Source organism: Fusarium venenatum (genome assembly GCF_020744135.1).
Source record: "Fusarium venenatum strain MPI-CAGE-CH-0201 chromosome Unknown EDB82scaffold_3, whole genome shotgun sequence".
In the NCBI taxonomy this organism is placed as follows: Eukaryota; Fungi; Ascomycota; class Sordariomycetes; order Hypocreales; family Nectriaceae; genus Fusarium; species Fusarium venenatum.
Window position 1 is genome coordinate 7,674,275 of NW_027072131.1, and position 18,706 is coordinate 7,692,980.

The following is an 18,706-nucleotide window of genomic DNA, read 5'->3' on the forward strand; positions in this document are numbered from 1 at the left end:
ACAGATAGTGAGTGGTGTGCACGGATGCTAGTAGCGCCAAGCGAACAAGCCACTTCGAAATAAACAGACTATTTGATTGCGAAAGACATAGAGATGCCATTTTTCACAAAGGTCTGGACGATTCTCTTAGGGCGGTGAGTACAAGAACGCAAATTACTCGCTCAATCAAGAGGTCCGGAATGTGATATTGATTCACGGCTGAGACTTGGGCGTGATGTGGCTACATGAGAACAGCATGCTATAAAATTTGCCTCATGATAGTTACCTTTTTCGCGGCAAGGAATGTATCCTCATGGCGTGGAAGCCGTCAGATAATTGGATGAGACCCAGCTGAAAGAAGTCATATGAGGAGATGAAAGATCATCCTTGGGTGCCGGTAGCCGATTCCTTTCTGCGGGTCTCATTGAGAAATTGTAGAGCTTGTCACGGGACGCAGTTATGGTAATATGGTTGTTCTTGTGATGTACGTCTTAGCTGCATTACTGACTCCTATCTGAGGATTTCCTACCTTTGCTGAAGAATCAATCGCGGCGATAAGCTGATAAACATTGTGCAGGGTCAGCAGTCGAAGTTCGAGCAGGCACATTCCATCTTTTGACATTGTGAAAATTATCTACATGGACATGTAAATGATAGTGCCGAAGTGTTTCAGAGAGTTTTGGGTTTTGCAGGAGCAAATAACCTCGCCACAGTCCCAAAAACTATAATGAACTATAAAGACCTCTTGGTAAGAGCAGGCTTTTCATCCATAGTGGTACTTACTAATTCATCGAGAAATTTGCTACCAAGCGGCAGATGGGCATATAGATCACCGTCAATGGCCGACCTCACCGCCAACCAAAAGTTGGGAGGCGTCCCCATTTGGAACACATCATTGAAGAACCTAGTAATTACTCAGTAACAGTTTCAGTTGCGAGTAGCGAGGTTAATGATAAAGTTGGCAATGCCAGGGTAAGGAAAGGGAAACTGACAGTGCCTTGTAAATACCAGAAGGTTGATTCCTTTCTTCGAAAACAACCTTCTCGCCATGGAATCCGCGGAAGCTGTGAACAGCCCGGCGAGGAATGAACATAGATCCCGCCTCTGGAGTTAAGATTGTCTCATTCCCATCAAGTATCATGGTCATGCGCCCTTCCAGAACAGTGATGTATTCATCGTGATACTGTATGCAGGATTAGTATAGGGGCTTGTCACAGTTCATTCGTGGGACAAGTAACCTTATGCCAGTGTGGGGGAACTAAGAATGGCGCTGTTCCTGGCTTTCCGTCAAAAGTAGTAACTGCCGAGTATTTCTCTGAGTCTTGTTCGACAAGAAGGTCCATCTGAAGGCCCTGTTGAAGTCAGACATTGTCCTGGCATCCTTGCAATCAAGTAATGAGAGAAACGAACCTTATCAGCCTGGAGAGTCTTCAAAAGTTGAGTTGCTGCCATTTTCGCCAATAGTTTCCACAAATGACAGTAAACTTTATTCCATGGCTAGGCTAGATAGTGATCTTAGGAGAATTGCCTCAAAGTGAGAGAAGTGGAACAGTCGTGTCAGCATAACCCAGAAACAATTTCCCCGCCCTGGTCGCACGTTTCCAATAAGCCGATAATACGAGTCCAGGCTTCTCATAAAAAGGTTGCTTAACTCCGATACTCCGAAAACAAAGATGCAAGTTAATGATAACTCTTGTACTCATTTCGTCAGGTTGTTTTCTGCCGCCCAGATTTCGTACTACCTAGACAAGACTAAAAGCCTTACTGTACCTGGTTCAGCCTTGAGCGACAGAAAGTAGTGGAAGTGTTTGTCATAAACCAAAATAATGCCAATGTAAACATAGCCTGGAGGGACAAGGATGGTAACAGGATCGGTTCCAAAACCATCCTCGAGAGTTGTAAAACAGTCATGGCACGAGTTCGCGGAGCGTTCAGCACGCTTGAGTACATGAATCTGGATGAAACCTATACCAGGTTGAACAAGATCGTTAGAGACGTCTACGTACAATTTAAATTTGCCGAGAATGTCTACAGCGACGCTAATCCCCCTCACGATCGTGCCGACAAGATTTAGCTCGCCAACTACTGGCTTGAGTGGATCACGGATTACTATGCGCATATGATTAGCAAGTTCAACGAAAGCATCGGCGGCATAATTCGCGAGATAAGCAACATGGTGGAAAAGGTCGAAAAGGAGCCCAACTACGAGAATGTAGCCGATTACCTGTTACCACCCGTTACCGTGTCGATGAGGAAAGTATTTCCGCCTCTTCCACCAATGCATCCAAGACACCCGGCAGTTGATCCCCGTACATATGTTCCTTCTGGGTACTATAGTGCCGCCAATGACGAATCTCCGAACATTCTCCCGTGCCATCAACTTGCGTATCCAACCAGATATGGTTCTCGAGATCTTCTTCAGATCCACGGAAGCGAAGACAGTACTCCGTTCGGTCATCATGCCACATGAGGAACATCCACAGGTCTAACAGGTAGCCTGTCGGGATTCTCATCCATCCCCATCCCGAGTCGTTATCCCATAGCAACGAGACAGCCTTGACAACAAATTCGCCTCTTTCTATATCCTTCAAGACCGCTTCATCAGCAAGCAAAACGAAGTTAAAGAGGAAGTCTGCCATGGCTCGACCCTCATTAGGTCTTGTGCTCATGCGGCGCTTCATATTGCCTCTCTGTATGACTTCAGTCTCCTTGAGCTTTTCGGCGTTGCAGAATTCCCGGAGGCCACGGACATCGAGTCCATCTAGTACTGAGGGATCTTCTCGGGTATCAAGATGGAATAACTCCTGGAGCTTTCGTCTATCATCTTGGTCTGTTTCCTCGTCGTCTTCGTAGGTACCAAATGCAAGTTTAGTCTGATGCCGCAAAGAGTATAGAAGTGATTGCCAATGCTCATCGTATTCCTTACCATAGTAGGTGCGGTAGATAGTAAAGCCCCATTTGCGGTAGTACTGGCGATTGTCGGGGTTCTTTCTCGCTCCAGGTCCCAGCTTGGTCCCTCGCGGGGTACTCCAAACGTAGCCTATCATCTGATTGATAACGTCAGACATATTGGTAAGATTGGTAATGACGGTATGGTTAACGAGGGATGTGTTTTTAAGAGGCTTAGAATTAGAAATAATTGGAAAGGGTGGAGTTGAAAGAATAAGATGGAATGAAGAAAGGTAGCACGCGATATAGATATATATATTCGCACGATCTTCGCTTAAGAACTATTACGCTTATAAAAGTCTTTTACTCATATTAGCATATTAATCCCACTTCATTGTTATCCAATTTTCAGCGCAGCCTTGGCCGGGCCGATATACACTACCAGGTCTACGCCAGTTGTCAGGGGACAATGTTTAAAAACCTAGGTTACTTTTAGCAAATTGGTGGTTTTCAATTGTCAAGTTAACCCCAGTATTTTAAGTGTATTATTTCATAGTCTTGATAACCAATTAATAAGTTAATAAGGTCTCCCTCCAAGTCCTGTTTGTGAGGCTCTCATAGCCCTAGGCGGACTAGATATTGAATTACCATGCGCCCTCTCCAAATGCTCCACTGTCACAACCGCTGAACTTTCCACTGGACAGATGACAGCAAAATCGGCAAAACTTGATCTCGGCTGTTCAATATTCGTTTGACTTCCAGGTCTGCTAAAAGGTAGCGGATGATTCTGTTCCATTTTGTACCGGCTTAGCTTATCCAGCGCTGTCTTGAAGTCGTCGAGGACTATCGTATCCGTGAAACATTTGAAGATAAAAGCGAATTTCCAGAACGGGTTGATGTATCCAATGTGGAGTACAGACGTGACGGCGAATAGATCGATGATGATGAAGATGATGCTGAGAGACATGCTCAGTAGTAAGACGGCGAATCGAGGTGAGATGCGAATGAGTTCCAGATATTTAAACTCGTAGCGGTACTTGATATTCCAGAATAGATTTAGGGCTGTGAATATCCACCACGGGTCACTGTCTCGATCATCAGCACACTGGTCGTCGATGCGGTCAAACAGGCCACAAACCGACACAGAGCCTCAAGCGGTCTTGATGAGGAAAAGAACCGAGTGTAAGGAGGATTGAAGTAGGTAAAATTGGCATAAATCTCGAGTACCCAATAAGGCTGGACGAGCACAATGGTGCCGATATAAATGGCGTTGTATCGTTTCGAGAGAAAGGGCTTGTTCTTTAGCCAAGAGATGACATTGTGTAGATTCCACGATATAATGAGGAGGATGACTGTCGACGAGAGATACCAACCCCAGACCGGGGGCTCGAAGAACATGAAGAAGCCGTTTGGCATGGCCAGCAGTAACTAATCAATCAGTAAGACAAAGGTATGTTGACAGCGGATGGCGAAACTCACCTCAATTAAAATAAGTTTGTGGAGTACAACGCCACGCCTCATATTAATAACGGTGATACCAATCATGATGATCAAAGCACCAATCATACAACCCTGCGACCAAGCCTCGAGGGCGATTTTGGCTGGACTTGAAGGCCACGCGCCATGTTCAGACATTGTACGTTTTTGCCCGCCAAATCATGTCGAGATGTGTAACAAAGCTCTTGACAGGAAATGGAAAGTAGAGAAAGGGTCATTAAATAAATGAATAACGATTGACACTACCCCGCCTCTAATAAAGCCACCAGAACTAGTTTCTGGAGATTGGTTCGTCGTAAAGGTTTAGTGTGTCTGCTAATATGGGCTCTTTGCAGGTTTCCTCTGGGGTTAGTTCGAACTAAAAACGTTGGACTGTCATCTTTTGGAGATGAGGGTTGCACGTTTTAGCCACCTCGAGATTTGCGTCTCGGGCTACCGGCTGTTGGGGAGAGGCTAACCATGAAAAGGAGGGCAAGTTATCAACAGCGAAATTAATCCAAATCTGTCTTGAAATGAATTGTTATGTCGAAGGTCAAACCCAACGGTCCCATAGATGCAATAATGTATTGTAGGTATGTGTGGAGGTGGTCTATCTTATGACATCTACTCTAGGGATAACAGACCCATTATATCGACCTCGGCAACAGGCAACAAAATGACGTATCCCGTCCCCATTTGACTTTCTATCCTTCCCAGTATCGTTAGATTGTCAGAATACGCGACAGCCTCGCTGCGCTAAACGATAAGTTTACTGATACTTCGTCTTCAGTTCCTCAACCGCCTTGATAAGCTTATTCGCCTCCTCAGTATACTTCTTCTCCCGTTCCTGCTGCAACTTGAATGTCTTTTGGAACTTTTCAACCATGAACGGTTTGAGAACAGACTTCTTTGCGATCCTGTAGTCGTAGATAGCGGTGTCCTCGATGCATTTCGCTGCCAGACGTCGGTGGGTCTCTGACAGGATCCAAGCTTCCTTCTTGAGTGACGTTGACTCATATGTCGGTGCCTCTAGCAATTTATAGAAAACACTGATGCGATCCGGGAATTCCAATGGCTAAAGTGAAAGTTAGTCTAGTCATGTGAGACGGTCGTGTAAACATACAAATTTGTATTCGGTTGTGATACTTCTAAGGATGAGGCCAAGGCCTCTCGGGGTGGGAAGGTCGAGCCATTGTGACTTTTCTTCCTCTGTCGCGTCTTCGCTCTGGTTATGGATGAATTTGACTCGACCCGTTTCGGCGTATTTGTTGTACATGATGTTATTCACGTGTCCTAGTAATTGTGAGACAAAGTTGACTCAGAGGGAGAAATATACATACCCTGAACTGTTTAGCTGAGTCACAGAGGAATTTCTAGAGGATTGCTCACCATACTGTCCTATTTAATTCTTGTGGTCAGAATAAGTCTCTGTACAGTAAGGTGCATAACTTACCATGTCACCCCAAAGCAACTGGTGATTATCGATACCTCGCCATTTCTCATCAGTAAGAAACCCTTGTTGTCCTGCTAGTAACTCAAGCCAGTTTTCATTAGCAAAAGCGTACAACTTTTGCGCTTGCTCAGTGCATTCTTTGGGATATTGGTTGGTTGTCAGCTCCTTCAGTTGAGCCTGCAGATCAGCAAACCATCGAGAAGGAAGCGCCTGACTTGTCGAGTACTGTCTAGAGTAGAGTCTTGTGGCAAGACCAATTGGTCTCTGGGCAAATCGCATCTTGGATAGAGACATGGCCGCGATGTTGATGAAAGGTTGATAGTGAGATCAAATTGGGTTTGTAATGGAAAACTCCGAGGATCGGCCTCGGTAGTCGGGGTGATTCTCCACGGCTATGAGCGGTTAAGTGTTCCGTCAAATCGGAGCTAGTCTAGTTATGGAAAGGACTGTACTGACATCATCGAAATGTAGGCAAACGCGTTTCCTTCTCGTTGAGAGGCTGTATTATCGTCAATGCAAGTACGTAAGAGATGTCAGAGCAGAGTTAATGCCGGACCTGGTCTTCGAGGGTAGGATATGAAGATCAGATCGTTGTGAAACCGGTACGGCAAATTCCGCTCCGTGAGGTGTCGGGACTGAACTTTATTTCAGAGGTTGTCAAGCAAAACCTAATGTTTATCTTGTCACAATGTTCCAACGTTGTCGATACCTTATACAGGACTTGCGTAATGAGCAAACTGCAAAATTCAGGTTACTTCTAATAATTAATTGAAATTATTTGAATAATCAATTGAGTCTATCTCACGCAGACTATTCGCTGGAGTTGTCCCATTCTAACCATCCCGGTTACCCTACACACAACCATCAACGCATAAGCGCTGCATCCTATAATATCCCTAACCGGTGCTGTGGCAGTCCGTGCAGTAATCCATAACGACACTGCACGAGTTCGACAGACGGATATGTCCACAGATCCAAATACCATCATCCTTCTTAGCTCTTTCCCGAGCTGCAATGATGTCACTTCCCTTCATACCGATACCATAGTCGTCACACTCAAACTTGGCAACACAAGCAGCTTGGCCTACTGAGGCAACCATAAGGATACCCTTTGTTAGTCGACTGTACCGGGAAGTGTAGCTTGTGTACACAGTATCGTCATCGAAGCCATTAATGGCTCTGTCACAAGCGTCACCGAAGCCGTGCTTGGATAAACTGTCGCTCGTTCCGCACTGGCCGCCGCCGTCGTTATCAACAGCAGTTTGACTAGGCAGAGGGGTGGAAACAGTCGAGGGTTCACCGTAGCCGGCGGTCGCTGTTACGTGAAAACTGTTCAGGTTGAAGTACTTGAGCGTGTAGGCTGAGTAGACCAAGACAGTGCTATCGTCGGTGGTAGTGAAAGGGGTTTGGATGGGAGCTTGGGTAAATGGGGCATCGGTGACGGGGACAACTGGGGAGGGAAAAGAGGTGTAGTCTGCGCAACTGTTGTCGATCATAGAAGCTGTAGTGACATACTGCTTGCCGGAGACGGTGGTGCTGCACTGGCAGTATGGCTTGCTGACGCGAGGGCCGCCGTAGATGATACAAGGGTAGTAGGTCCGTGCTTCCTCGCTAGTTGTCGATGCGTCACTTGTGACACCTGATGTAACGGCATTGGACGAGGCTCTAGTAGTGGTGATAAGAGTGCTGAGCATAGAGGTTGGCAGCAAAGTGTCAGATCCGGTGGTTGTAGCCTCAACTGTCTTGTCCTCAGTAGTAGTTGTTCCGACAGTCTCAGTTGTCTCTCCATCAGTAGTGGAGTCTGCTGAACCCTCGGTAACGGAAGTGACATCAGACGTAGTAGTGGCCTTCTCTGTGGAAGACGCATCTGAAGTGGTAGTCTTGTCCGTGGAAGAAAGCGCAGCTGATGTAGTTGCGGTAGAGTCGCCGCGGACCAAGCACTTGTGGACAGCGTCATCTTCAGCACGCTTCTGATTTCCGTTAGACGGCATGCCTGCTTCAGCACCCGCATAGTCAAAGAAATCATCGTAAACGTTGAAGCTGTGTGTAGTCCAAAGATTATCCTCGACCCAGAATCTCCATCGTCCAACGGCCTGGAGTTTAGTAGGGTCCTGTTCACTAGTGATGAAACCATCAAGCATGTCAAACTCGACGATAGTGCGACCAAAGTACCCTCTACCCGTTGATTCGACTTGGCCTATGGGAACATATCCATAAACCCCTCCAGAAATGGCCCCGGGAATGATACCGGTGACTTGGCTGGCCAATTGGTTCGCTCGAGCTTCATAGCGATACAATGAAGGGTTCTCAGGACTCTGATAGGTGTTAAAAGGGGTGACAACAAAGACATGGGGTTCGAATTGGGAATGAAGGGGGCCCGGGGCACTTTCTGTGCCAATAAGAGTACCAATGCCAGTTGCAGTAGTGGCGTCTAGGGTGCCATCGCGAAGGACTTTGAAAACATTGGTCTCAAAAAAGTCGTCAGATGTGGGCTTTGTATCGACTGCATCGAGAAAACCAGGGACCTCCCAGATATGTGACGTATAGACGCCGAGGTTTGACACGATCAATACAGCTGTGCAGCCATAAATGCCATTTACTCCTGCCGCTGACCAGCCGTAATCAAGAGGTGCGCCAACAAAGTGTCCTGTGGTCAGTCCACTCTGATCATCCCAGATGGTCTCGGGGTTCATGCTAAGACTGTCAATGTAGTCGGGGTTGGGGGTCATGTCGCCATCAAAGAACATTCGAGCCTCTAGGCCCTTGTCACGCTTAGGATCACCCAAGGTGATGGGGCCAGTAGGGAGAGGTCCGTCGATGGTTGTGGTGGGGATGTCCTGACATTCGATATCGCGAGGTATGCTGTTCATCCGTTTTGGCATCGATCCACCGCTGCCTAGTCCTACAGGGCAACTGCCACCACCGCAGGATCCAGAAGCACAAACTGTCATATCACTAGTAGTTGTGGTAGTAGCTTCGGTCGTAGTAGACTCCTCTGTCGAAGTAGGGTTTTCGGTAGTAGACTCCTTGGTAGTTTCTCGCTTGGTAGACTCCTTACTCTCTTTACTCTTGTTTTCCTCTTCCTCAGTCAAGTCATCATTTTGGCTCTTGACTTCAGGAATAACGCTAGTGACGGCCGGTACGTTGCCAGCGATGATGTTACTGGAAATCTTGGTAAGGTCCTGAGCCATACAAGCGAGCTTGTTGATGACATCGCCAATAGGTCCCAGAAGACCTCGCTTTTTGAGCCTTCTCATTCCGAGACCTCGCTTTTTGTTACAAGCAACATCAGGCTTGCCGCCCAGGCCAACTATCACAGCGATAATATCGTCATGTGTGTCCTCAACCTTCTTGTTAGTCTCATCAGTAAGAGACTCAGGATCTTCGGCCCACTTATTTATAATGGGGATCAAAGCGGCCACTTGAGAGGAAACGGAGGAAACGCTAGCTGTGGCAGCCGCAACAGCGGTTGTGGTTGGGGGTTGTGTGATGGTAGGTTCCTCGTCCTTGGTGCTTGGCTTGGACTCCTCGGTGGTCTCGACAGGTTGCCCAGCAGCTGTTGTTGTGGTGTCTTGAACAGACGCCTGCTGGGTGGTAGTCTCTGCAGGTGGGCCAGTACTGGTCTCAGCAGATGAGATCCCAGTGGTAGTCTCAACAGGTGGAACACCAGTAGTAGTGCTGTCAACGGGAGGCTGTTGCTCCCTGGTCGTGTCTTGGTCAACAGGGCCTCTAGAGGAAGTCTGAGAACCAGGGGTCTGGCTGATGGGTTGGTTGCTAGTGTCCCCTATAGGAAGCCATGTGGTAGTATCGGCATTTGGAGGCTTCAGCTCCGAGGTCGTGGGCCGGACAGGAGGTTGTTGTTCTGAGGTTGTGTCAGCAACGATAGGCTGGCCAGTAGTTGTGCCTTGAACAATGGGCTGAGTGGTGTCGATAGCAGGGGCCCAGCCAGTACTAATGTCAATGACAGGAGACTGGCCAGTAGTAGTATCAACGACAGGCACAGGACGGGTGCTACTGTCTACAACAATTGGAAGTCCTGTCGTAGTGTCTTGAACAGGGGGTACTTGAGCAGTAGTGTCCTGGCCAATAGCTTGCTGGGCAGTTGTCTCAGGGTTCACATGAACGGCTTCCGTGGTTGACTCAGGAACAACAATAGTATCGCTACTGGTAGGGTGCAGATCAACAGGCACCTCTTTGGATGTGTCAATCACTGGTGGAACGAAAGCCTGAGAGGTAGAAATAGACTCAGAGACAGCAGGCGCGTCATCAGAAACAGAATACTGAGCAAACACGTAGAATGGCAGCGCCGACAAGGCAACGAAAGTGGCACGCATTGTAGCGTGCAAACGAGTGACTGGGAACGAATGAAAGGCGTAGCAATTTTCCGAACAGAAAAGGCTATACCGAGTAGAGCGTAGAGGGTCTACGGATGGTGAAAGCTGAATTGAGCCGCCAGCGCATGCTATATATCTACTTTTATGAGTTTATGTTGGTAAATGCTGTGCATTAGGACGCTGGTCTGATCTTTCTATTGCCTGTTAGTCAATGGCGCAGAGATGATGGGATTAGAGTTTCATTGCCCTAGTTGATAAGAACTACATAAATTGTACCTGAATTTAGGAATATCTTCAGGTATTCCTTAGCTGATGTCAGCTTTGGTGTAACTATGATCTCCTGAACAGGTAGAGCCCGAATCACACTGTAAGGCAGACAAGACGGGTTGGTTGCTATCCGTGCTGAGTCCTTGTGTTTCACAATCATTAACTTTTGTTGGTTGTACCTTGTAATTTCTTACTGTTGGTAGCACTGCAGCAGCCAACTGTAATTAAGCCTGATCCTTCTGTGTTTCAGAACAAGGTTTACACGCAGCCTTAAACTAGGGCCGCTGAGCAAACAAAACAATTAAAGAAAGTTATGATTTCGCCTACCATGGAGATTATAGCGATCGTCTTCTACTTGAACAAGATTAAGTATAGTAATTAGGATGTAAAAATTAAGCCATTTATTACATCTTCAATTACACTTGGTCAAGTATGTACCGGCATTGCACCTTTCTCAATCAACTGCCAACGCACCTAATTTTAGTCTTCAGCCCCCAACATCATCAGCAGCCAGCGTGTCACCGGGCGGCTACATCTGCACCATCCTGGTAGCCTGGCTAAGTTCTTCAACAGATCATGGCTGAATCTGGGGCCTACGCAATATCGCAAGATTACAATCAGCGAGTCCTACATATCCCGTCAGCGAATTCATGCATGTACGAGCAATTCTTTTTATGAATTGTCCTGGAATAGATCCACTTTGTAATTCATTCTTCATCTATGTAACACTGCATCTGCATTACTGCTAGACTCCCAACACCTGTTTCATTTCATCGCTCGAATCACGTCTGGCATAGTCCCTGGCACTGCCCCGCGGCCCCTTCAGGTCAGGATCTGCCCCCTTGCTCAGTAGCCACTTGACTCTCTCAACAGCACCCGCCTTAACCGCATTTACAATCGGGTACAGCTCTTCCATATGGCGCGTTTCCAGTCTATGGTTGACGTCACCCCCATTCTCCAGTAACAGCTCCATGACAGGTATTCTTGACTTGTCAAAGTCCGCGCTCGGTTCAACACGTCTGACCATGGGAACTGAGCCTTGAGGATAGGCGCCTGCAGCCCAATACAGCCCCGAACTGGTCATCTGAGCTCCAGCATTTAGAAGCTTCTGTACTGCTTGGACAGTGCCCTGAGTGGCTGCCAGCCTGAGAGTTTGTCCTTGATCATTTTGGGGCCCAGCAACGTTGGGATCTGCGCCTTGTTCCAGAAACCAATCGAACAGTGGCTCATTGTTACTTTTAAAGATTTCCGGGAGGAGGCTCTCGGGAGTATTGACTGTCCAGCCGTGCTCCATAAGAACGTGGAATAAGGCAACCTGTTTGTCTGCTGGGGCTCTGAGGATGGCTGCTGGTGTTACTCGTGTCATGGGTGCTCCAGACTGTAGAAGAAAACGTGAAACGTCAACTTTGCCATTTTTGATAGCGTCATCTAATCCTTTCTGAAGATAGAGTGGTGAGCGAGATTGAGAGGAAACTATTGACTCGACAGTAGATAAGTCACCCTCCCGGCAGGCAGATCGAAAGTTGACAAAATCTGGTACATCAGCCTCTAGTCCCGCGCGAATCTCTACGTCGCTGGGACACTTGTTGAGAATTCCGTCGCCCATCTGCTGGTATCCCATCCCCGCTATCTGCCGTCCGCGTTGTGCTGCCAGTTGCCGCATCTTGGCTTGTTGCAGTTGCTCTGGCGACATGGACTCAGGACGTATTGCATGCAGTAGCAGCCGCCTTTTTTGTTGTTCTTCCGCCGAAAGCGCATTGCTCTTATTTCCTTGTGGTGACATCCCTCCCTGTTGCTGGGGATTCACCTGGTTGGGAAGAGGAGGGTAAGCTAACAAGCCGGTGGTACTGGGAATGCCATAACTGCGTTGTGCGGCCTGTTCGGCTTGTTGTTGTAACTTGGCTAGTTGCGCGTCCCGAACCGCCACCTGCTTGGCATAATGCTCTGCCTGCAATCGCTTTTGTCGTTCTTCCGGCGAAAGCTGTTCCTCTTGTGATGACATTTTTCTTTGTTGGTTGATGTTTAGTTTGGAACAAGGTAGGCTCAGGATTACGGCCTATAAATGGAGGTGCTGCCTATGCTGACGTAACAGACGTAGGGTAGCCAGCAGGGATGATTGGCCTGACTGTTGGCTCTTTTGAAACAGTACTATGATTTAGTCCTACAGACCAAAATCAATCTAGCCAGGAAGATCACACAATGAGATATCTGATCGGATGCAACTATTAATCAACGTCTTGCCTAGGTATGGGAACGGTTGTCTGACACGTTCTTGTATTAATCGAGTCGGCCCTTGCGCATTGGCATCCATTTGAGCAATTGCTTTCCTAACTTTGTCTATTGTTATCTGTTGAACCGAAGCTACCCTGTAACAGTCGGTTAGCAGTTCATATCATTGAGAGGAACCTCAAAAGGGTAAAGACAGATTCATCTAATTAAGAGAAGCTGCAAAAGGCATAGCATAAGGCATTCGCCTAAAAGAGGGGAAATTGTTAGGCCAGATAGCAAATTCAGACAGAACACAGTCACAATACAGATCTATTTCACACACAGGTTTAACAAAATCTCCCGTAACTTGAAAAGAAAAGGGGACCAGAGTGTGTCATCAGCCCCACCAGATTCCTTTCCAACCCCTGCAATAACATAACGGGGATTCTCGTCCGGTACGATTTTGACTTTCAACCACGCATTTTCCCGACGGTCTTTGACGGGAAATAACAATTCCAGATCCAGAAGCTGAGAAAAGTGGATGTTTTAGCGCTCAGGTGAGGCAAGAACCATAAAATCTGAGCTATCAAAAATGGGAATAATGTTTATAAACTGCATGGAACAGACTAGTCTTACGCGCCGTTGTAATGCATTGCCAAGTAGTCAAATGCATGACGAGTACAGTTACCGTTGTATTGGACCTGACTAGATGTCTTGGTATTTCTATATGGAACTGGTCATATAAAGTCTAAAGACTGGATATCGTAGCTCATGCAATAGCAGATGAACTTCAGGGACCGTGCTTTTAACTAGACGACGATAACCAAGTCATAGCGCCAGACCCATTTTCCTGTCAACCATGTGTTCCCTTTTCACGAGTAACCTCAACGGGAACTATCACGTATCTTATAGCTTGGCTATATGTGATACGTTAGTAATAACAAACTCTTCCTTATGCGCCGATAATTAAGAAACTCAGCCGTCTGAGTGGTATTCCAGCTCGTCCTCCCCCTGTCAATCTGTCTTGGCGTGGATACCGGGAGTGCCTGGTTTGGTTTAATCGGGTTAGCGAGTGTCAGGTACTGCAAAGTTCCACCAGAACGGGACAGGGGAAGACGGTGCACGATACTGGAAGTGATATTCCATCCATACAGCGAGAGGCCTGTGTGTCTAAACTTAGGTATTCCAGATCGAGACCCTTGAAAAGTTTACAGAGGGAGCCGCTATTTCTCAAAACATAAAACCCTCCCGCCGGCTATCTTTTTGGTGACAGACAGGAAATCCTCTCCCTCTCTATACTCGGTTTCTTTACGAGTAGTTCATTCGTTTTTTCTTATTGTTTTTTGTTTCAATTCTAATACCATCGTTCGTATTTTATTCAACTAATTTAAACTAATGGACACGGAATCTCTCATTTAACCAACCACAACAAACAACAACACACTCGTTCTCAAAACAATCAACTATATACCTAATCATGGTTTACCTCAACTCTATGGCTCTCGGAGCCCTCTTACTTTCTCCCTTCGCTTCCGCTGCTTTGACCAAGTGTCCTACAAAGGAAGCTACCTGGACCGCTCAGTCTGGCGCTGGCTACTCTATCTGCAAAAACACCGACTACAGGAATGGTGGAGCTAGTCTCAAGGTTACCAAGGATGTCCGAAACACCAACGCTTGCGCCCAGATTTGCAACCAGGACCCTCGATGTGTCAAGGCCGTCTACGACAAGAAGGGTCGCATCTGCCATATCAAGGACGAGAACAACGCTGATCGCATGAACTGGGAGAAGGACAATAACTTTGACGCTATTACTCTTACTAACGTCGACGAGGGACGTTTCATTTCAACTTGTCCTACTGGAGGTCACCAGTACCGCGCTCTTAAGGGCAAGGGCAAGACTTTCAACGTCTGCTACAGCACTGACTTTGTCGGCGCTTCTGCTCGACAGATCAAGAATGTTGCTTCTCTTGCTGCTTGTGCTGATCAATGCTCCAAGATCAACACCTGTAAGAAGGCTGTCTATGATAACGAGGGCAAGGTCTGCCACATCAAGGCTGCTGAGCCCAACGCCTCTCTCTTCTGGGTTCAAAGCAAGCGATTCAGCGTCGTTCAGCTTCCTTCTGCTGTCAAGCCCGCTACCCAGGGTCGCTGGTCTGACATCATTCGTCTTCCCGTTATTCCCGTCGCTGCCTACGTCGTTCCCCAATTCCCTCAGTCTCAGCAGCTTCTCTTTTTCTCTTCTTGGGGCGCCGATGCTTTCGGTGGTGCCTCTGGCCGTACTCAATTCGGTGCTCTCGATCTCCCCACCGGAGTTGTTGCTCAGCGCGAGGTCGCTGACACTCATCACGACATGTTCTGTCCTGGTATGAGCCAGCTTGGCGATGGTCGTATTATTATTCAGGGTGGCTCTGATGCTGAGGCTGTCACCTTCTACAACCCCAAGGACAACTCTTTCACCCGAGGACCTGACATGAAGATGCCCCGTGGCTACCAGACCTCCACTATTCTGTCCGACGGCCGTGTCTTCACCATTGGCGGAGCCTACTCTGGTCCCCGCCAGGGCAAGAACGGTGAGGTCTACGACCCCAAGACCAACAAGTGGACCATGCTCACCGGAGCTGATGTCAAACCCATGCTTACCACCGACCACGAGGGTATCTGGCGTGAGGATAACCATGCTTGGCTCTTCGGATGGAAGAAGGGCAGTGTCTTCCAGGCCGGACCCAGCACTACTCAGCACTGGTACAGCACCAAGCAGAAGGGATCCGTCCGTCTTTCCGGCAAGCGAGATGATGTCAACGCCATGTGTGGTGTCTTTGCCATGTACGATGCTCTCAATGGTAAGATCCTGACTGCTGGTGGTGCCGCCGACTACACCAACTCAAACGCCAACAAGCACGCCCACATCACCACCATCGGAGAGGCTTACAAGCCTGCTTCCGTCAAGCGTATCGCCGACATGGCTTTCCCCCGTGGCTTTGGTAACGCTGCCGTCCTTCCTGACGGAACTGTCCTTGTCACTGGTGGTCAGCGCAGGGCCATGGTCTTCACCAACACTGACGGTATCCTTGTTCCTGAGCTGTACAACCCAGCTACCAACAAATGGACTCAGCTTGCTCCTCACGCTGTTCCTCGCAACTACCACTCTGTTTCCATTCTTCTCCCTGATGCCACTGTTTTCATCGGCGGTGGTGGTCTTTGCTACGTCAACAAGATTGGTGGTTCTTCTGCCGGTTGCGACAAGACTGCCGATCACGCCGATGGAGAGATCTTCCAGCCTCCTTACCTTTTCAACAAGGACGGTTCTCTCGCTGCCCGACCCCTCATCTCTGGTCTTGTCCAGAAGGGTGTCAAGGCTGGCAGCACCCTCAAGTTCAAGGTTACCAACAGTTCTGGTAAGGTCACCATGTCTCTTGTTCGCATGGGCAGTGTTACACACTCTGTCAACAGTGACCAGCGACGTGTTCCCCTGACCAACTTCTCTGTCAAGGGCAACGATTACTCCGTCAAGCTGCCTAGCGACAACGGTATCTTGTTGCCTGGATACTACTATCTCTTTGTCATGAATGCCCAGGGCGTTCCCAGCATGTCCAAGACTGTCCAGATCGTGCTATAGTCTGGCGGTTTAAGAATCTTGTACATAGAAAGACATTAGGCACCTTGCCGTAATAAACATTGTTTTTAATTCATTGACTTTCACTGTGAACTGTTAAGCGTTGGTAAGACTTCGGTTAAACGCTTTGGTTTTTCCGTTATTGCCGCAAAGCAAATGACCTGTTTATTTTCCCAACCTTACCAGGTTGATTGATACCAGCACCGTCAATCGTCCTTTATATGACACCACCAGCCACCACTCCCGCCATCACTGCCATAGCAACAGTAGTGTAGAACCCAGGTTGGGCTCCCTTTCCACCACTGTTTCTGATAAAATCGTAACCCTCCAAGGCATACTTTTCGGTCTCGACGGTTGCCAGCATATTCCCAGTACTACCTATCAGCTTAGCCTCAAAGTAATGCTCCGCGTTTGGCGAGACCGTGTAGTGGTCCTTCATAATTTGGACAAGGCTGTTAGGGTCCCATTTATAAGAGCCTGATGACAGACTCAGGTTCGAGGCAATTTCCCAACCGCCTCGAGTCGTGTTGACAAGCGCAGAAAACCAGAGATTTAGGGCGCGGGCTTCTGGTTCGTTCAGGTCTCCACCTTTGGCGTCCCATGAGATGGTGATAGGTTGAGTGATGTTAAGTTTCTCGTCCGAGTCGGGACCAGTGAACTTGAAAGCGTCAATGGCGCTGAAGAAGGCGCAGCCAAGGGTGGATAGTAGTAGAACTGAGCGCATTTTGTCTTTTGCTGGCGAAGATCTGAACAGTAGAGGGAGGGAGAACAGACTGCAGGTAAACTGGTCGTAGTTGGTCAAGTTCGTCTGACCTATATACCCAATAAAGTTTGTCTTGTTAGTAGACCCTTGATCAGCCTCGGAGAGTGCCTATTTTAGCCAAGTCGCTGGTCATGATGCCCCCCGGTCGCTTGGCACAGAGTCGAGAACGGGTCGATTGTCACATGAGTCAGGCGAGCCAAGCTTAGGTCTGGTGATGGGAATCATTGCCATGCTGTTGGCAAAGAGGTTGAAATAAGGTTAAGTGGCCGATAATCTGAGATTACGATAAAGGTCAGATTTTCAGATAAGGTCAAGTGACGGCAAGAAAAGTAAACGTTATTTGAGAGAAGTTCGTTTGACAGCAAGGGCATTATAGTGTCAGAAGTATTGTGCAAACATCAGGCTAAAGTCTTGATTACCCTGCGGCACAGCAATCATTATAGTAATGGAGCTGAACCAACAACATTCTTACATGGCCTAGACTACTTGCTTCGCCTCTTGGCACAGCCACAAATCTTGTGTCAAAGTGATGATTTTCCTTGGCCAACTTACCAGAAAGGAAAGTGACATGTGCAACGGTATTAATGTAGCTAAAGGTCTTGTTATAGCATTGTGTATTAGAAGGGATAGAAGGTAAATAAAGTCTTTAACTTTTGGTAAAGATGGAATTCTATACTTTCGACATAACTTAGAACTTGTTTCAACTGTCTATTGTATTAAATAGAGTAATATATATATGCAATAAGTTACAACGGTCTACCTCGCTTGCCTCCGAAGGTAGTCAAAGTGCAGTTGTATTTTATATAACTAAAATGACGTTGAACTTAGCACCTCCACGCCTCTGAAAGCACTTGACACTCCCGTGTTTGACAAGATACTGTGATTTCCGGTAGAACGCGAAGTTACCTTGACAATAGTGCTCCGGAAATACAATAATGACTCGAAAATTCTAGACATAATGCGAGAAAGGGGCACTCGATGAGGTATCAGTTTCTACTGGCTATCTGCGCAGCAGTAAAGCGTGTGCGGCATTTGAACTTGCGGTGACCAACAACCTTATCGTTCTCGCTGACGACAGTGAAGTCATTACCAGTGGTAATCTCACATTCACCGTATTTAACACCGTCGCCTGGATAAGCAGATTAGTCAAGATGTAACCTCTTGGGAATCTTAATTGAGAATAACTTACGTCCATACATGCCCCAATTACGGTCCTTGTAGATAGCTTAAATGTTTTGTTAGGAAACCGTGTGTTGGTGAGGTAGATATAAACTTACTCCAATGGTAGAGGGGGTTATTGGTGAAGTGCATCTCCAGTTGCTCAATGTCGCGAACTGGACCCATGTATCCGCAACCGCTTCCCTTGCAGCGAACACCGACCTTACTGCCGCTGACGTCTGATTTTTCGGCCCAACGCTTCATCTTTTTCATCTCGTCCCATGTCCTGGGAGTTGCATCGTGAATTTGGTAGTTCTTGAAGTCGGTTGCTGGAGACGTGTGATGTGTCATGAAGACGGTAAAGTCGGCAAGGGTACCGGAAACCCCGATAGCAGAGAGGAAGAGCGAGAGCTTCATATTGAAAGAGTGGAATGAAAGAATTGGATAAGTTGAGTTTTGATTGTGTTGTAGATGATTGGCTGGTGATCTGTTCAAACTCCCACAGCAGGGACGAGGCCTCACTTTATACAAGATACTTTGCACACAACGTACTGCCTTCCAAATCT

General features: G+C 47.5%; 8 protein-coding genes across 8 annotated transcripts; 1 reads left to right on the forward strand and 7 right to left on the reverse strand.

Moving 5' to 3' along the window:
• Window positions 1-440: 440 nt before the first annotated feature.
• Window positions 441-1,567, reverse strand: EDB82DRAFT_280609 (uncharacterized protein). The gene is made up of 5 exons (XM_025729128.2): window positions 1,390-1,567; window positions 1,218-1,331; window positions 972-1,162; window positions 763-883; window positions 441-711 (listed from the first exon to the last, which is right to left on the reverse strand). Exons 1-5 carry the CDS (start codon window positions 1,429-1,431, stop codon window positions 649-651), a joined length of 531 nt encoding a protein of 176 aa, XP_025583426.2. The 5' UTR covers window positions 1,432-1,567; the 3' UTR covers window positions 441-648.
• Window positions 1,568-1,719: 152 nt separating this feature from the next.
• On the reverse strand, window positions 1,720-3,126 carry EDB82DRAFT_510418 (uncharacterized protein). The gene has a single exon (XM_025729129.2). It carries the CDS (start codon window positions 3,045-3,047, stop codon window positions 2,217-2,219), a length of 831 nt encoding a protein of 276 aa, XP_025583427.1. The 5' UTR covers window positions 3,048-3,126; the 3' UTR covers window positions 1,720-2,216.
• A 248-nt stretch (window positions 3,127-3,374) lies between these two features.
• On the reverse strand, window positions 3,375-4,890 carry EDB82DRAFT_510421 (uncharacterized protein). The gene is made up of 3 exons (XM_025729130.2): window positions 4,348-4,890; window positions 4,007-4,296; window positions 3,375-3,953 (listed from the first exon to the last, which is right to left on the reverse strand). The coding sequence occupies exons 1-3, from the start codon at window positions 4,501-4,503 to the stop codon at window positions 3,446-3,448; spliced, it is 954 nt and encodes a 317-aa protein (XP_025583428.1). The 5' UTR covers window positions 4,504-4,890; the 3' UTR covers window positions 3,375-3,445.
• EDB82DRAFT_510422 (thioesterase-like superfamily-domain-containing protein) lies at window positions 4,891-6,496 on the reverse strand. Its single transcript, XM_065608848.1, has 5 exons — window positions 6,254-6,496; window positions 5,798-6,189; window positions 5,734-5,742; window positions 5,468-5,638; window positions 4,891-5,419 (listed from the first exon to the last, which is right to left on the reverse strand). Exons 2-5 carry the CDS (start codon window positions 6,089-6,091, stop codon window positions 5,114-5,116), a joined length of 780 nt encoding a protein of 259 aa, XP_065464302.1. The 5' UTR covers window positions 6,092-6,189; window positions 6,254-6,496; the 3' UTR covers window positions 4,891-5,113.
• A 4,583-nt stretch (window positions 6,497-11,079) lies between these two features.
• Window positions 11,080-12,414, reverse strand: EDB82DRAFT_510427 (uncharacterized protein). The gene has a single exon (XM_025729134.2). It carries the CDS (start codon window positions 12,398-12,400, stop codon window positions 11,144-11,146), a length of 1,257 nt encoding a protein of 418 aa, XP_025583431.1. The 5' UTR covers window positions 12,401-12,414; the 3' UTR covers window positions 11,080-11,143.
• A 1,467-nt stretch (window positions 12,415-13,881) lies between these two features.
• EDB82DRAFT_510428 (uncharacterized protein) lies at window positions 13,882-16,282 on the forward strand. Its single transcript, XM_025729135.2, has one exon. The coding sequence runs from the start codon at window positions 14,084-14,086 to the stop codon at window positions 16,220-16,222; it is 2,139 nt and encodes a 712-aa protein (XP_025583432.1). The 5' UTR covers window positions 13,882-14,083; the 3' UTR covers window positions 16,223-16,282.
• A 47-nt stretch (window positions 16,283-16,329) lies between these two features.
• EDB82DRAFT_280722 (uncharacterized protein) lies at window positions 16,330-17,170 on the reverse strand. Its single transcript, XM_025729136.2, has one exon. The coding sequence runs from the start codon at window positions 16,941-16,943 to the stop codon at window positions 16,437-16,439; it is 507 nt and encodes a 168-aa protein (XP_025583433.1). The 5' UTR covers window positions 16,944-17,170; the 3' UTR covers window positions 16,330-16,436.
• A 798-nt stretch (window positions 17,171-17,968) lies between these two features.
• EDB82DRAFT_478937 (uncharacterized protein) lies at window positions 17,969-18,557 on the reverse strand (the record flags this gene model as incomplete). The annotated part of the gene is made up of 3 exons (XM_025729137.1): window positions 17,969-18,111; window positions 18,172-18,207; window positions 18,260-18,557. The coding sequence occupies 3 exons, from the start codon at window positions 18,555-18,557 to the stop codon at window positions 17,969-17,971; spliced, it is 477 nt and encodes a 158-aa protein (XP_025583434.1).
• Between the last annotated feature and the right edge of the window lie 149 nt (window positions 18,558-18,706).

Excerpts from the sequence above, each read along its gene's own strand:
- EDB82DRAFT_280609 (XM_025729128.2), bottom strand. The coding sequence starts at position 1,431 with ATGGCAGCAACTCAACTTTTGAAGACTCTCCAGGCTGATAAG. Across the intron at positions 884-971 it reads TCTGGTATTTACAAGGCACT|GTTCTTCAATGATGTGTTCC; the intron begins GTCAGTTTCCCT and ends AGTAATTACTAG. Across the intron at positions 712-762 it reads GCAAATTTCTCGATGAATTA|TTCATTATAGTTTTTGGGAC; the intron begins GTAAGTACCACT and ends AGGTCTTTATAG.
- EDB82DRAFT_510418 (XM_025729129.2), bottom strand. The coding sequence starts at position 3,047 with ATGTCTGACGTTATCAATCAGATGATAGGCTACGTTTGGAGTACCCCG.
- EDB82DRAFT_510421 (XM_025729130.2), bottom strand. The coding sequence starts at position 4,503 with ATGTCTGAACATGGCGCGTGGCCTTCAAGTCCAGCCAAAATCGCCCTC. Across the intron at positions 4,297-4,347 it reads ACAAACTTATTTTAATTGAG|TTACTGCTGGCCATGCCAAA; the intron begins GTGAGTTTCGCC and ends CTGATTGATTAG. Across the intron at positions 3,954-4,006 it reads CCGCTTGAGGCTCTGTGTCG|TGACCCGTGGTGGATATTCA; the intron begins GTTTGTGGCCTG and ends TGATCGAGACAG.
- EDB82DRAFT_510422 (XM_065608848.1), bottom strand. The coding sequence starts at position 6,091 with ATGTCTCTATCCAAGATGCGATTTGCCCAGAGACCAATTGGTCTTGCC. Across the intron at positions 5,420-5,467 it reads TCACAACCGAATACAAATTT|CCATTGGAATTCCCGGATCG; the intron begins GTATGTTTACAC and ends CTTTCACTTTAG.
- EDB82DRAFT_510427 (XM_025729134.2), bottom strand. The coding sequence starts at position 12,400 with ATGTCATCACAAGAGGAACAGCTTTCGCCGGAAGAACGACAAAAGCGA.
- EDB82DRAFT_510428 (XM_025729135.2), top strand. The coding sequence starts at position 14,084 with ATGGTTTACCTCAACTCTATGGCTCTCGGAGCCCTCTTACTTTCTCCC.
- EDB82DRAFT_280722 (XM_025729136.2), bottom strand. The coding sequence starts at position 16,943 with ATGCGCTCAGTTCTACTACTATCCACCCTTGGCTGCGCCTTCTTCAGC.